Raw genomic sequence first — 17,613 nt, forward strand, 5'->3', positions numbered from 1 at the left:
GGGGTGTGCCCGAAGCGTGAATCCTTATAAGGGAAAACACGATTCCTAACACTGTTTCTACACCGGACACGAGCGGCGCGGTGCGACAAAATACTATAGAACCACTGATCTATAATAGAGATTTATTATATATAGATCAGTCTATAGAACTCATTATAATCAGTGATGCTGTCTACACTGGATGCGGCGCGACACGACAAATCCCTGACAGTAAACTGCTGCCGTGTTCTAATTATGACGTGCTGACACAAATTTCAAATGATTTTCAACGGTCGCTTTGTCGTGTCCAGTGTAGACAGACTTTAGCTGATGCGGCGCGACACGACAACTGTCGCGTCTGGTGTAGACACGGTGTAACGGTTGCCTGTTACATTACAGTACATAAAATCATGATGCCGGCTCAACATCATGATGTCTATCAGCCATCGGCGATGAACAATGGCATCGTCTATCGGCCCAACCCTAGATTATACACAAATACTAAGAAATACAAAAATGCAAGGACACATTAAATTGATCAAAAGTGTCAGTCAAGACATTTGTAATGTTACAAAAGGTTTCTATTTTTAATAAATGCTGTTCTTTTGAGCTTTCTATTCATCAAAGAATCCTAAAAAAAGGTTTCCACAAAAATATTAAGCAGCACAACGGTTTTCAACATTTATAATGTTTCTTGAGCAGCAAATCAGCATTTTAGAATGATTTCTGAAGGATCATGTGACACTGATGACTGAAGTAATGATACTGAAAAATCAGCTTTGCACCACAGAAATAAATTGCATTTTAAAATGTCTTTAAATAAAAACAGTTCTTTTAAATTGTAATAATATTTCACAATATTACTGTTATTTTTGATCAAATAAATGCACCTTTTGTGAGCAAAAGAGACTTCTTTTAAAAACATATCTTACTAACCCCATCTTTTGAATGATTTCGCATGTCTGATTGCATTTATATGTCTAAAATTGGAAATATGTATGTTTGTGCGTTTACACTCACCCTTGTGTCTCCTTCAGGAGCGAGAGGGTCCGTCATCCAGGATCCGAACCGAGACCCGGATGTTTTAATAGTGATTGCATCACTAATGCCAGTCAGCTTACCACACGCTGTAGGACACACAACACACATATTTAACTACACGCATATATAATTGCGCACACACACACACAAACTTTCTTACGAGAAGCTTATTGTCACACAAGTTTAATGAGTTTAGAGATTTAATGCTGTAATGTTATGATGAGTCTGATTCAGTCATAATTACTGTGGTAATCTTATATCTTGGAGTGTTATGATTAAATGACATTAATTGAGTCACACTGAGCTTCATTATGAGCTTTCATGGCGAAGATAGAGAGAAAAATAAAATATAATATAATATAGGAATACAGATGAATGTTTTTCATGTTTGTGACGGAGAGAGAATAGAATATACAGATAAATCGTAAGATAAATATAAAAAAATATGTTTTTTGACATGTGGTGATAGTGAGTAATAACCGTGATGTATGTGTGTGTGTGTGTGCCATTCAACACACACACACACACACACACATGCTTGAGATTAGCACACTGAGCTGTAATCTGTTGTCTGGAGGGAGATACAGGATTAAATTATTACGCTACTATCTTTAGACTAAAGCCCTGATTCTCTAATATTGCAGACACCACAGACACGCATCCGCAGAAAAATGCACAACCCTCTCACACAATGTACATGATTACTGATTCATTATTGTCAATATATGCCCTGTAAAAAAAATATTTTTCAAAGTAGTAAATAAATATTATTAGAACTACTACTGTTACTAGCCATTTCTTTTTTTATTTTTGAGATTTCTGAATGAAAATTAGTTTTTTACACCAATATTTTTTTTTTCTCAGTATACAGGAAAAAACAAATTTCATGTGTTAGCACATCGGAGAACATGGTAAATTCTTGTGTTCTTGTTTAATCTCATGTGATCACATCAAAATGGCATTTGAGGAATTATATTTGAACAAGTGAAATAGTGAACTAGATTTTTATGTTTCTGATGAAAATGTGATTTTTGCTATAAATCTAAATAAATAATAATAAATAAATTTTGCTAAAAAAAAAAAAAACAGTAATACATCTCTCCTCAACAAAACAAATTCATGCATGTCACATGTGGGATGAACAAATCCCACCATGCACCACGTTCAGATTACATGTTTCGCATGGTTTTACACCATGGGAATATGTGAAATTCATGTGGTTTTCCTGTAAATGTTTCATATTCATCAGAAGTGACACACATGGATGAAGCTCAAGTGTGTGTGTGTGAAAGGAGATATCAGTCAGTTGTTTAAAAGCCATATTGATCGTACAGTGAAACTGGCCCAGATTTCTCTTCCAGAAACTCAGGGTGAAGGAGAAAGAAAGATGATACACACCAGAGAAAAGCTGTGTGTGTGTGTGTGTGAGTGAGTGAGTGTGTGGATGCTGGGAAATGGAAGTTGTGATAGTGAATGCATACAGTAAGTTTACTCTTTTATAGCTCAAGAGACTTGAACTAAGTTCTCAGTTGTGCTTCATTTAAGTATCAGCTATGCTAAAATAAAAACAGACCCAAATGAGAGAATAGTTGACATACAGTAAGAGTACAGACTACAGAGCTGTAAAATTAATGTGGAGAGCAGCTCAGAACATTTGATCTTTGTAGAAATGGATGAAAAATATTGAAATCTGTGACTTTTGATTACAGACTTTTGGTCAAATCCAACAAAGTTTGAGATGCTGAGATTTCTGAAAACCCTCGAGGATACACATGAGAATACTGGGCTCTTTTTCTCAGGAGAAACATCTGAGAAGCAGGAGACGTAAGCAAAAGTTTCTCATTTGAGATTTTTCTTCATCATTGGGAAATGGCAGACGATGTGTTAGAGGAATGAGATTAGAGTGAATCAGAGAGAAGGTGAATTTACATTCAGATTTAACTTCATTTCTATATCATAATCAGTGTCTTAATTTGTACCCGATCTTTTTCAATAATTCTTTAGTTTGCGCTTAAAAATAAAGGTTCCAAAAGTTTTTTTTTTTTTGGAGTGATATCGTAGAAGAGCCGGTTCCCTTTCAGTGAACAGTTCTTAGAAGAATCAGTTTTCTTATTGTGATGAACCCTTTCGACTATAAGAAACCTGAAATGCAAAGGTCCCATGGATTTTAAAGGTTCTTAATGGAGCCAGTGATTCCAATAAAGTTTTTTTTTTTTCTTTTTCTTTTTTTTCAAGTGCTTTTGAAAACAATCATGTGTTGGTGCTTTAAAGAACCTAGAAGAAGCCAAAACACTGATCTTAAGACTATAATGTGACAAGAACTTTTTTAATCTTCAAAGAACTGCACAGAAACTCTAGAACCGGCCAAAATGGTTCTTGATCAGAAAATTCTTTGAACCTGAGATTCTGCTAAGAACCTTTATTTTTAAAAGTGCTGCTGGAAGTAATTAATGCTGCACCCTTGATTAACCATCAGATGTTTGTGACGCAGAGCGACTCGCACCCATTACTTTTTTGACTTTTTTAAAGGGGTCCTATTATGCTTTTTCACTTTTTCAACTTTAGTTAGTCTGTAATGTTGCTGTTTGAGCATAAAAAAGATCTGCAAAGTTACAAAGCTCAAAGTCCACTTCAAAAGGAGATATTTTATTTATCAGAAATCACTTTTCAAAAACTACAACGAACGACTCGTTTGGACTACAACGCACATTTTCCGGGATTTGTGATATCACAAAGATCGACGAATGGGACGAGACCTGGTAATGAGTGTTATCACTCGAGCCGTTCATGCCAGACTGGGGAGAGAGGTGTTGTAATAATGTAAAATATGTGAAAAATAATGTGTTTTTCGAACAACCTAGTATGAGAGCCTGTTCTAGTACACCCCCAAAACAAAATCAAGACTTTGTTTGTAAAAGAGCATAATAGGACCCCTTTAAGATAGAAAGTCAGGCGTCTACTCGCGTACATGGGTCGGTATATTTGTGACACGTTTACTCTGTGAGTAGCTAAAGTTGTCTTCTCTTGCCGATGTCCTCAAAGAAAAAAATATTCATAAGTTAAGTAAATAATGCTTGTTTTCATTCTAAAATGATAGTTTTTGTTAAATTAATTTTAATAGGTTCAGTACAAACATATGGCATAGTGTTGATTGCCACAAAAATAATTTTAAATAATTTGCTTTTAAAAAAGCAGAAATGGAGGTTACAGCGACGCACTTACAATAGAATTGAATTTCTGGAGGATTTACACTAAGATTATAACTTTATAAAAACACTTACTTCTGTTAAAATTCTGTTTTGAGTGATCGTTTTACAGTTTTTAGACTTTTTTTAACATTGTGTTGTAATTTCTGAAATGTTAATTTGTGTAATTTCTATTCATACTTTTTTCTGTTATTCTTATGTTCATTTTTATTCTATGTGCAGAGAGTCGAAAAAGCATTTCATGTCATACTATTTGTGTTTGTTGTCATGCCAACAAGTTGTAAAATTGTTCTTTACACAAATTATGTAAACACATATAGTTTACATCATGTGGCTGTAATATTGAAACAGTGAGTATTTTAACATTTGCAGATTGGCTCCATTCACTTCCATTAAAAGTGTCATCATTTTTTGTGGTGATCAACATATGCCACGAATTGAGCTTATTTTGTACTGTACCTGGAATTCCAGGACCAGTAAACAATGCTGATCCAGTATCATGTTTGGGGTAGACAAGTATTTTGCGTGTCTTACCGAGCTTCTGCATGCACGCGCGTAGCCGCTCCTCTAGACTAACCACACGGGAGTGCAGGTCATCGTAGTCGTAGGCTCCCATCTCCTGCTGGAGGAGACCGAGGCTGGTCGTCAAGTTCTGCACCTCCTCCTTAAACTGCTGAACCAGCCGCGCGTCTGCTTTGTACTCCTCCAGTACGGGGATCAGCGGACGCAGCTCCGCCATTTTTGCCTTTATGGCCTGCAAATATGTAGCGTTGGAAAGTCTTGCTTACTGTACGTTCTGAAACCTGTCTGAACCCTTGCTGCCTACGCCGATTTGAACAATCTAGGTGTTGAATAATGTTGTGTATACATTAATAGCATGTTTGTTCATCTCGGCACTCTTAAAATAAACGTTTGAATGGGTTTTACCACCATTGGAGTTCTTATAAAAAAACATATCTGCCTCAAAGTATGTGGACATCTAAACCATACCAATGTGCTTTTAAGTTTAGAACCACTGACATTTACAACGAGTTAAAGGGATAGTTCACCCAAAAATGACAATTCTGTCATGAATTACTCACCCTCATGTCGTTCCAAACCCGTAAGACCTCCGTTCATCTTCGGAACACAAATTAAGATATTTTTGATGGAATCTGACAGCTCTCTGACCCTCCCATAGACAGCAAGGGTACTACCACGATCAACGTCCAGAAACGTAGCAATCGATAAAATAATCCATGTGACATCAGGGGTTCAACCGCAATATTACGAAACTACGAGAAAAAAAAGACTTTATTCAACAATTCGTCTCCTCCGTGTCACCCTAGCTCCATTTTGGAGAGTATCCACTGAACGCAAGCAGCATATGTTGTTCTGTGTCAGCTGCGCCACGTTATTTTTTTTTCTTTTGCGCATAAAAAGTATTCTTGTAGCTTCGTAATATTACGGTTGAACCCCTGATGTCACATGGATTATTTTACCGATCTCCTTGCTACGTTTCTGAACGTTGATCGTGGTAGTACCCTTGCTGTCTATGGGAGGGTCAGAGAGCTGTCAGAATGCATCAAAAATATCTTAATTTGTGTTCCGAAGATGAACGGAGGTCTTACGGGTTTGGAACGACATGAGGGTGAGTAATTAATGACAGAATTTTCATTTTTGGGTGAACTATCCCTTTAAGACCCCTTCACACCAAGGATAAAACTATGACGATAAAGATATCGTTCTAGTTTTAAAAGAATGGCAGAGGCACACCACATTGATAATAATAATGGAACAAAGGAACTATGTCGTTGGAATCACTTTCAGAAAGATTTTTTCTAGCTGATGGATGATAAAAAACATTGACAACCAATCAGAATTCACCTGACTTTAAAGAGCTAGAGCATTTAAAGTGGCAGATGACAAAACTTATAATAAACAACGTTATCATGTGTTGGTGTGGACGCTAGTAATCGTTTTGGTGTGAACTGGCATTTAGTCATTCTTTTGCTTCTGTAACAGTTTCTACTCCTCTGGGAAGTTTTTCTAGATGCATGAACATGGATGCAGCGATTTGCTCCTGAGCATCAGTGAGGTCAGGTCTGGGTGTTGTGCAGGTTTGTCTGGTTTTTCCCCACCAGACGGCTTGATAAATCATATTTCTGAACCTCGGTAGAGAAAAAGAAAAAAAAAAGGTCCCACTCTGCTACAAAATCTTGTTTGCCCTTGTGAAAAAGAAATGTGCTTTTTGTGTTTATTTAAATTAATTGTATGGAATGTACACTTATAGTTTAAATTTTTACTTATAGTTTATATTTTTTTAAACTGTACTTATACTCTTATAATGTCAAATTAATAGTTTCAAAGAACATTTTAAGGCATTATGTATTAATCTTTTGTTGTGCTTTAAAGAAATATACTGATTTCAATCTGTTGACAAACATACTAAAGCACACGTAAAGTATTAAATTACTGCAATTACTCTAAACATTACATGTCTAAAAACATTGCATTCACTTCGCACTTAAGTATTTTCTTAAGTGTATTATTTCCATAATACATGCTCTTTATAAAAGTATGCCAAAAGTGTACTTCTTTTTCAAAAGGCAAAATGACTATATTGGTTGTAGTCTTGGTTTTTATGCATCAAGTTATATTGTAGATGAAAATCCTTTAACTAAAAGGTGTCCACATACTTTTGGCCATGTAGTGTATGTACCGATGCTTAAAAAATCCACTTTAACAACAAATGATGCCAATATTTAAGAACTTATTTTGTTAAACAAACTTACATTTTAATATAGCACCTCAAGTGCTTAAAAAATGTTTTTTAAGAAGAGGATTCTTTGCTGAAGTGCTTCAATAAACCATTAAAAACGTTTATTTTTAAGAGTCTATGTTTGTGTGTGTGTGTGTGCTTGTAGAGACAGTGAGAGACCAGAGGCCAAGCTGCAGTAAAACTACTCGTATCCGTATAGAAATTATATATCTACAAACATTTATCGACGAAATCAAGCGCTCTGAACACGGTAAACAATTGGGAAAAGACTTTATTAGTTGTCGTTTAGAATGCAACAGCAGAAAGGGACACATGCTGAAATTACAACTCACATACAACAATGTGATGTTAAGATTAAATTCTTTACTTCAAAAACGCATATTACTTCAAAAACCAAAGACTCATAGTGACAAATAATAAGAGTAATAATAATAATAATAACTTAAGCAATACTAGCAAAGATGAGAATAATAATGGTAGTAGTAATAATAGCAATATAGCAATGAAACTAGAAAATGTAGATCATATAAATAAAACGTAACAATTCTTTAGAGTAGCATGCATGAGGAGATCTGATTGGTGGTTGGATAAGGGAGGGGGGAGGAGTGTTTCTTACAGCTAATGTCGAATAGAATATGAGAATCGTGACATAAACAGCATGATTGACGCCCACTTCAGCCAATCGTGGGTTAGACCTGCCTCTTCTGGCCTCTGGCTCTCCTATCATGTCTTTATAGTTAGCCCTGCAAGCAAGAAACAACACACTCAGCACAGGGAGCTAACTCGCTAACCTAGCTAACACATTCACGTGCTCTCACAGTCACACACGCACATCTCATGTACTCGCACACTCACACTTGTGTTATAAAGTGCAAACAAAAATTATATTTCATGCATGTGTCAGGTAGTATAGTGTGGTTCATGGGATGTTTTGACTGTTATATTATAGAAAAACTGAAATGTGCAGATCCTTTATTTTTTTTGCTATTTTATTATAATAATACAATCATATTTAATTTAGTATTTTTCTGGTGTACAAGTGTACAAATAAATGTTTATATTTTTGCACAACAATGCAAATATTGCATTTGACCAAAAGTTCACTAATTGTTTGGATCGAATCAGACAGGTCTGCACATTTCACAAAAATCACACAAGCACACAAGTGTGCATGCAATCTGCAGTTTGTTCGTGTATGAAAGTGTGGAGCGATGTGTGCATTCATGTGAAATATGTGCACTGCTTGCATTTAATTGTGTGTTTACCTTGTATTGCTTGGCGATGTTTTGTTTGTGGTTCTCCTCCACCTGTCTGAATTTGGTCTCCAGGCCACGGAGTTGATCTTCCATCTTCACCACGTACTGCAGGTCCCTCTGAGTCCGCTGGTCCAATACTTGGATTGATTGTGTCATGTTTTGCACCTAAAAACACACAGGTACCAGATATTTAATATGTTTTGTAAATAAACACATTTCATAAAATTACTATTATTATTATTATTTGCAAATTGGAAAACTCACATGTGATTAGGCATATATATATATATATAATTTTTATAATTTGTTATATACACACACACACACACACACACACTTTATTACACTTATATAATATTATGTATAATATATATATTAATATCAAATTAACAGTAAATATATATAATTATATAATATACAGTGGGTGGGGTCTGAATACTTTCCGTACCCACTGTATATATTTAATTTGTTATTGTCTCTTGAAAAAATTCAATTTTGCTTTTCCTTATAATTTTATTTCATTTCAAATGTTTTTTGTAAAACATGATTTTGTATATAACTATATATTTTATAAGATTTTAGGTTTATTTTTTAACTTTGATAATTTGATATTTAATTCGTTATCCTCTCTTGAACAAATAGATAACGTTTTCTTGCTTCCACTGAGCTTGAAATGATCTGATTTTGAAGAAACATCTAAATATATCGACTCTGAACATCAATATATAACAAATCTAGTGACCTTCAGCAAACTAGCGAGTTCTGCAGCTATTCCATGTCTGCTAATGATTGATGTGTCCGAGGAGTTGCATCATTGTCTTTCTGAGGAAAGGCTGTTTGCCTTTGTGCCAGCCGTGCTCCAGAGGAACTCATTAACTGGGTGTTTGTATGTGAATGATATTGTCTGAGTTGTTAGGCTCATGCCTCTAGGTCACTTTGATCTCTGGAGGAGAACTCTGGTTGTCATAGATTCAGTGTCTTTGGCAACTTTACGTAGGTAACGTGATGCCCAAGGGCAAATCAATAGAGCATTATGGATCGGGAGGTCACCTTCTCCAGTAGCTGGCGGAGTTGTTTGGTGCGGGCATCTCTTGAGCACATGGTCTGCTGAGGTGCGACGACCGTACACACACACCTGCCCTCGCTGTCCTGAGCCGAGCTGTACACCTGCCAGGACTCCTCAGGGTTGGCGGGTAAAACCTGTGAGAAGACGAGAGAGAACGAGAGATATTACAACATCTAAAGTTCATAGTTTCATTTATAATCCCAGACTTATTGGCATTACAAACACACGACACAAGATTGCGCAAAATCCCATCTGCTAGTGCCACGTCAGACCACGCCCACGTCCCCACCCACCAATCAAAACGCAGCAGCTTTACATCAGCCTCATTCACGCTCACAGTTTTGAAGTCGTATTTGACTGACAGCTGTTAGAGAGAGGCGATCTATCCTGTTCAGCTGTATGTCGTTTCTGAACTGCTGTTGAGTTACAGATCCAATCACAGTCTGTCTGGAGTTGGTGACAGTGAGGGACAGATGGAGAATTGATGAACATTCACTGATGCAGGTCTGGAGAATCCTAAATGGAATATTACAACACTAGAAACTTTTGCAGTCTTTTCTAGTTATATTCCGTGGCCCATGGTAAACCCCATAGATTTAGTTTAATATTCAAAGTGATATTAAAATGAAAATTGTCCATGAAAGTGAAAAAGACTGAACCACGAAAGAGCTACACAGCTGCATTACATCTACAGTGTATTTGGTGATAGATAGCCTATTTGTTCCATTCTTTATTCTTTTTTTAAGCATAAGAATGTGCTCAAAACACGTTCTTGCGTTCAAAAGAACCTCTTTGTTTCTTTCAGTGGGCTTTTCCGTGCCTCATTCTAGTGAAATCACAAAAAATGCTCCTGATATCTATTGACAATTTTGGTTTATTAAAATAAAATAAAACTTTCATTAGAGCTAATTAGAACCTTGAGCGTTCGAAATTCCATGACATCACAATCAGCAGGTCCGTGAACGCCACTTTTGAAACCGAGAACACGCAAGGAGGCGTGCACACACGTTCCTGCATTGGACATTTTTAAAGAATGAATGGAGCAGAATGCAAAAGAATGAAAATTTGTATACAAAAAATATCGCAAAACACCTAATTGCAACGCGCTGCTATATGCGCGACTGGAAAATATTTGCACATGTTAAAAGCTATTAATATTTGAACTTTTCGTTTGAATTTTCAGGGGAAATAACCCGAGACTTACTCCTATACTCCGGTCTGGATAGCCGCCCTGCGCCGCGGTCAGTTTGGTGGTGTTGAGCCCCACTAGCGATGGCAGTGTCTGGGACATCCAGTTGGTGATCATTGCCATGGTGCTGAGCACCACACCGATCTTCAGCAAAGGCACCGACATTTCTGCACACTGACCCAAACTCTCATTCTACACAAGCCACCGGGAAACCGTAACGGCGAGCATCGCTGCCCGTGAGCGCCTCGTGCATCACCATCATCCGCAACATCTCCTCTAACGGTCCCGGTTCGGACGGTCTCGCAGTGCTCATCTTCATGAATGCCAATGATTGAATGGAGTCCCGTGTTGTTAGACTGATAAAACTGAGCGGTTGTGACCCTCGTCTCCGCGTGCTGCTCCCGTCTGGTGTCTTTTCCGTTATCCGTGTCTCTTTTGTTTGCCTTCACGCCCTTATTGGTCCGCCTTCTCCACGCAAGTGAATTACTCTGGATGGATTACAACTGCACACACCGACTGCTCTCCGTGGATGAGAAAGGAGGCGGCGCCACGCGCTCCTATATAAAGGAAAGCTTGAACGCGTCAAGCGCTTCTCTGCTCACGAGACGCGCCACCGGGGATTTGCACTTGGCAACGGATCCTGTTAATGACCCTATATTGTTTAAGGTTGTAAACGGAACATCCCAATGTCACGCCCCACTCCGGGTCAACGGGAGTGAATAACGTTCATATATCTCCCGCGCTCCCCTTTTGTTCCCCTATAATAATTGTAACTGTCACCGGTGCGCGAGTTATAAAAAAGACTTTCAATGCCGTCAAATTATCTGTCAGTAATTTTCACGGCATAATCCGTTGAGAATTCTTTCACACAACCAAAGTTTTCTTTTGCCGCCGACAGTTAACCGGAGTTTTAAACCAAACACTAAAGCTTTGTGATTAAAATTGTAATATGAAAGTCTATAATAAGGTTATAAGGTCAGTTTTATGATGTTCCTGTCATATTCTAAATGGAAAAATCGCTCGAGCAGCATACTGTTGCTATGGTTACGGCTTCAGGAGAACGCGTCCGCCCCCCCCCTACATGTGTACACGGATTGCTAGTGAAAACTGAGTGACAGGGTCCCGGAGAAGATCCACCCTGCATGCATCCTACACATGACATCCAGTGCCGTAAATGCATTAATTCAGTTTGCATTAGAACGACTCGAGCGCCCCCGTGTTGTGATCGGCGGTACTGTGATGCAATTACACCCGACCACTATCTGGCAGTAAGACAGAATGAGTTGTGTAGTCTAATAAATCACTTGTTTAACACCTATTAATCACAGACCTAGACATGACAGCGAGTAGTAGTGACACAGTTAGAGGTGCAAAGCACGTCATAATTAGATGTGCATGAATTGTAATACCAAAAATAACCACATTATATAAATAAACTGGGGAAAACCGGGACTATGCGTCACACTTCTTACAACAGTGAATATTTCTAAGGGTAGGTTTGTGATTGTTTTTTTAAAGATAATTTTTGTGTAAGTTCGGGCTACATAAAAGTTTTTTTTAATAATTATAATGTTATTGCACAGGAAAAAATAGATACAGTTCAGTTTGTACGTTTAACTTTGTCCCCTGCACTCGGGCATTTTGTCAAACTACATGGGGTAAGTTGACACAATGGGAACCTCCTTTTTAAAACTGATTTGAGAATATTTTTTGTTTGATATATTCAATAAGTCTTGCTGAATAGGCAAATCAAGTTTAAAATAACAAAAATATAGAACGTATGTGACACTATGCCCCAATAGTAATGTAGCATATATATATATACATGCACATGTTTAAAATCCATACTTATTTGTTTTTCCCCTTAAAATAGAACCTGAATTTAAAGAACAGAACCTTCTTGGTTGTTTAATAAATGAACCAGATTATAAATCCAAAATAAACTGCTATTTTGGAATAAAATATGAATATATCAAAGGTACGGCACTTAAGGTAGACTGACCTTTGAGCGAGAGAGAAACACAGGCTGAGAGAGATTCAGGGAGTGTCAGGCATCCAGTTTTGTCTCTGTCAGCATATCCAACCTCACTTTAATAAAACATCACACAGAAAACATCTAAAACACTGAATCTAGGGCAGATATTCTTTCCGGGCCTGTCACTGTCTATTACATATACACACACACACACTTTTTGGTTTGCTTGTGGATCCACAATGATTCAGTCTTTCTGTACTGGCCTTGAAGGACTAGTTCTGCCATCATTTACTCATCCTCATGTCTTTAGAAACCTGTATGATTTCCTGTATGGTTTCCCGCAGAACACAAAAGGAGTTATTTATAACAGAATGTCCAAGGTGTTCTTTTCCTTAAAAAGAAAGTGAATGGCGATCATGGCTGTTAGTCAAGTTTGACATTTTTAGACTGAAATTTCAGGCTGTTCCTCTCACAAAGCTATGGTGTGACTTGAAATGTAATGTACAAGTCGAAATAACTACTTTTTTAAAGAAATAGTTCACCCAAAAATAAGAATTTGATGGAAATTTACCCTCAGGCCAAGATGTAGATGAGTTTGTTTCTTCAGCAGCACAGATATGGAGATCTTTAGCATTACATCATTTGCTCACCAATGGATCCTCTGCAGTGAATGGGTGCCGTCAAAAGACATTAATTGATGGACTGGATTGGTGTGGATTATTGTGATGTTTTTATCAGCTGTTTGGACTCTCATTCTGAAGGCACCCATTCACTGCAGAGGATCCATTGGTGAGCAAATGATGTAATGCTGAATTTCTCCAAATCTGTTCTGATGAAGAAACACATCTTTTAATTTTTGGGTGAACTGTCCCTTTAAATATCTTCTTGACATGTCATCCCTATAGGTAACATGATTACCATCCTGCACTATGGTTGTATTTTCGTGTGTGAGTAGATGGAGAGAGACATAAAAGAGAGATGGAATGAATGAAAGATAGAGCCATAGAAATAGAAGGTCACTTCAGCACAAATCACCCAGGGCTTGAATTTCTTTGGCCTTGGGATCTCTCAGCGTGTGTGCCAATGAACAATGCAACTTGAATCACATTGGCTTGTTTTTATTTCAGAGATTAATGAGTAAAATATCAGCGCACATGGTAGGATGATGTTTTGCATAAAAATAATGCAGCGGAGACTGTTATAACGCTCTCAATGTTGGGCTGACCTTGTATCACGGCCTCAGACTTGTAACCGGCAAATAGACACTTCTCTACAAATTAGTGCCCTTGGGAGGTTTTTCATTTTTGATGTAAGTTTTGGTCTTGTTAGTTCTCTCTAAACTCTCTGAACTTGACCATGTTAATTAAATAGTTCTTTCAAACCTAGATTTCTTTCTGGCTTTTGATAAAAGCTGACAATTTTCTAATTAAAAAGCTGTGATAAATAATACTTTTCCATAAAGCAGTTTTTGGCTAATGAATCAAACAATCAAACGTAATGCCAAACATCTATGCTGATTAAGTCATGCAACACCAGGAACTTAACAGAGTTTATGAGCTATTTCTCTATACACATTAACACTAGAATAGGAAAAGAAAAGTTGTGAGTTGTTTCATGGAGTTAAGACAAAAAATTGAGATTTTCAGGATTGTGGTAAATTAAGCTGCAAACTGATCAACTAATCAACATTCAACCTCAGCCAATGTTAAAGCAAAACGTTAAAGGGATTGTTAACCATTGTCATCATGTACTCACCCTCATGTTATTATTTTTTGTCATTTTTGAAGCTTGATAGCATCCATTGACATTCAATTTCATTGGAAATGAGCAGCATGAACATTCTGCTAAACATCTATTTTTGTGTTCAACAGAAGAAAGTCAGTCATATGGGTTTGGAACAACAGGAAGGTAAATACATAATTTTTTATTTATTTATGAGTGAACAGTTTCTTTAATCTATGGAAGCCTGTTTCCGCCACTGAATAAAAAGGTGATTGCAAATTTTTATCTCACAATTCTGACTCTATAACATGCAATTACGAGTTATAAAGTCACAATTATTAGATCTAAACTTACAATTGTAAGAAAATAATATTTTTTCTCAGAATTGGACTTTATAACTTTATAACAATTGGAAGTTTATATTTCGCAGTTCTGACTTTATTTCTCGCAACTGCAAGTTCTTGCAATTCTGAGTTTATAACTCGCAATTGCGAGTTTATATCATGCAATTCTGAGAAAAAAATTGTGAAATGTAAACTCACAATTGCGAGAAAAAAGCTTCCATATTAATCTGAAGGTTTGGTACAAACACATGGATTAGTTTTACAAAAGCACTAATATGTTGAGTCAAGTGCATATTGCTATTAATTCTGAAATAAGATGTGCAGTAAACGTCTGATATGAATGTTTTATGACTGTGTTCTCTAAGGCAACAGCGATCAATTTTACTTTCATCAACGTGAGAGCAGCAAAACCGTAATCTCGAGCTGGAATTCCCTTTAACACTGTTCTTTTTGCTTTTTATCATCTTTTAATAATTCATGTGCAGGCTGTGCGATTTCTGCAGCCCCCAGCAAAACGATAATATCCTGGAGATCAGGAGAGCTAGATGACGACTGGTTTGAAATGTACCAGCAGAAACCATCTGAGCTGTTGGACAGAAGGAGACTGTGGCAGCAGTAACTCATCTGTAATGGTCTACTGTAAAGCCTTCAGCATGAGGCTGAGTGTAAAAAAAAAACAGTCCAACGCAACATGAGTGATTTATCAATCGGTCTGTGCTGGAGACCTCGCTAACGGTTCAGCAGTGTGGAGAGGAAGAGAAGGAAAAAGTAAAGTCCATGTTTTTAAAAGTTTTCTTCTGCAGAACTTCAAATGGTCTGCCTGACTCTGGGCCTTGGTGCCTGTGGTACTGCAGAGGTGTTTGGAACGGAGCCCTGCTGTTTGAACATTTACAGTACTCTCCTCTAACCCTGCGCCGCCTCCTCTCCCTCTCCAAGCAGTCTGTTCTTCCTGTTGTTTTCAGTGGTAGTTTACAGAATATCTGTCGCCAGCTGAAATATGACTGCTTCAAAACATAGCTATTTATTTTGTGATTTAGGAAAAAATTGTTTTATATCTTGGTAAAGGGAAGGAGAGCAATGTGTGTTTGTATGTGTGAACAGATGGTAGATTTTTACATTTCCTTCAAGAAAATGAGTGGTGCTTGGCTGTGCAAATTTCACAGGCGAGTTTCAAGGGTGTTTTGGGTGGTTGCCAGGGTGGTATAATTGTACTAAAGTGTACTTTAGTACTAAGTCAGTTGCTAGGGTGTTCTGGGTGGTTGCTAGGGCGTTGCTATGCTACTAAAGTGTGTTTAGTGATTTTATGTTGCTTTGCAGTTGCTAGGGTGTTTTGAATAGTTGTTTGTGTGTTGAAATTTGGTTGATAGGGTGCTCTGGGTGGTTGCCAGGGCGTTGCTATGCTACTAAAGCGTGTTTAAGTACTATGTCAGTTGCTATTCAGTTGTTAGGGTGTTCTGAGTACTTGGCAGGGCTGTTGCCATGATTCTAAAGAGTACTAAGTGATTGTTAATATGTTGCTAGGGTGTTTTTCTGGTTGTTTATATGTTGATATTTGGTTGCTAGGGTGTTCTGGGTGGTTGCCGGGGCGTTGCTATGTTACAAAAGTGTGCTTTAGTACTAAGTCCGTTCCTATGCAGTTGCTAGGGCGTTCTGAATGGTTGCCAGGGCGTTGCTGTGCCACTAAGGTGTGTTTAGTGATTGTGTGTTGCTTTGCAGTTGCTAGGGTGTTTGTGTATTGTAGTTGGATTGCTAGGGTGTTTTGGGTGGTTGCCAGGGCGTTGCTATGCTATTAAAGTGTACTTTTGTACTGAGTTGCTATGCAGTTGCTAAGATGTTCTAAGTGGTTGGGGGCAGGGCTGTTGCTATGATTCTAAAGTCTACTTGGTGATTTTTAGTGTGTTGCTAGGGTGTTTTCTTGGTTGTTCGTATGTTGGTATTTGATTGCTTGTGTGTTCTGGGTTGTTGCCAGGGCGTTGCTATGCTTCTGAAGTGTACTTAGTGATTGTTAGAGTGCTGCTATGCAGTTTCTAGGGTGTTCTGAATGGTTGTTAGTTTATTGCCTTTTGGTTGCTTGTTTTTTTGTTTTTGTTTTTTAGCTGATTGCTGATGTATTGCTATATGGTCGCTATGGTTTCTAGGAGGTTGCAGGGTGGTTTCTTAGTGGTCTAGATTAAAACAGCCTGACCTAATGTTTCTATTATATCCTGGTCACTGGTTATCATATTTCTGATTGTTAAAAAGTAACAGCACACCTTTTCAAATCATTCACTGTCCTTAGCACAGAAGGGGACAGTCAAAGTGGCCCTGTATCCTCCTGCTGTCCGTCTCTTTTTACAAAACAGTGAACACACACTTGCCCTTTCACAGTTCAGATGCTACAGAATTCTATGATGGACAACACAAGTATAAAGATCGAGCACATGCTGATGATAGATCTGTCTTGCTATCGATTGGAGATTTAAAAAAAAACAAACAATGTGTGCGCGTGTGATTTATGGATTTTTAGAGAAACAATGTGTCAGGTGTGGTGAAATGCCATCATATAAACAACAGCTTGTGTTTCCTTTTAAACACACACACATGCTTTCCTTTTATCTCCCTTTCATACTCGAAACCAGACATAATCGATTAAAGGTAGAGCCATTACTAATATGATAATTCTTCTCATCCACAGGCTAGATTATTCTCTTCTGTGAGAGCATAGTGATGACCTTTATCTCCATGAAGGTGATAAGACCATAGAAGACGCGTATCTGTACCGTGTTAATCAAGAACTAATCTCATTCATTCTATAGCTGGGGGAGCTGGATACATTATCCTCTCTCTCTCGCTCTCTCTCTCTTTTGTTAATGGAAGTTTGAATGGATTCTACATTTGGACTTGGGCTTCATACTGAAATACTATTAGGACATTAACACAAATTGAAAAGACAACATATGCACCACTGGGACCAGAAGCATCATGCCCACTGAAACAAACGTTGCATGTTCCCTGACATTACATTATTCAGGGTGCATGTTCCCTGAATTATTATGAAGTGGTAACTTCCCCCCCAAAAATTATATATATATATA

The 17,613-nt window shown here is 37.6% G+C and overlaps 1 protein-coding gene across 3 annotated transcripts in view; it reads right to left on the reverse strand.

Moving 5' to 3' along the window:
* LOC107752936 (noelin-like) overlaps window positions 1-17,613 on the reverse strand; it is a 39,518-nt gene that overhangs the window by 13,356 nt on the left and 8,549 nt on the right. For 2 of the 3 annotated variants that reach the window (XM_016569005.1, XM_016569004.1), the window contains 4 exons: window positions 9,294-9,443; window positions 8,253-8,408; window positions 4,761-4,980; window positions 1,000-1,106 (listed from right to left, as the gene is read on the reverse strand). In XM_016569005.1, coding sequence (XP_016424491.1) covers window positions 1,000-1,106; window positions 4,761-4,980; window positions 8,253-8,408; window positions 9,294-9,443 — 633 coding nt within the window. Of the gene's footprint in view, window positions 1-999; window positions 1,107-4,760; window positions 4,981-8,252; window positions 8,409-9,293; window positions 9,444-10,513; window positions 11,308-17,613 lie in introns of those variants that run through there. The other variant, XM_016569003.1, reaches the window with a different exon arrangement.

The sequence above is a fragment of the Sinocyclocheilus rhinocerous genome, unplaced genomic scaffold (genome assembly GCF_001515625.1).
Source record: "Sinocyclocheilus rhinocerous isolate Xijiao unplaced genomic scaffold, SAMN03320098_v1.1 scaffold231, whole genome shotgun sequence".
Classification (NCBI taxonomy): domain Eukaryota; kingdom Metazoa; phylum Chordata; class Actinopteri; order Cypriniformes; family Cyprinidae; genus Sinocyclocheilus; species Sinocyclocheilus rhinocerous.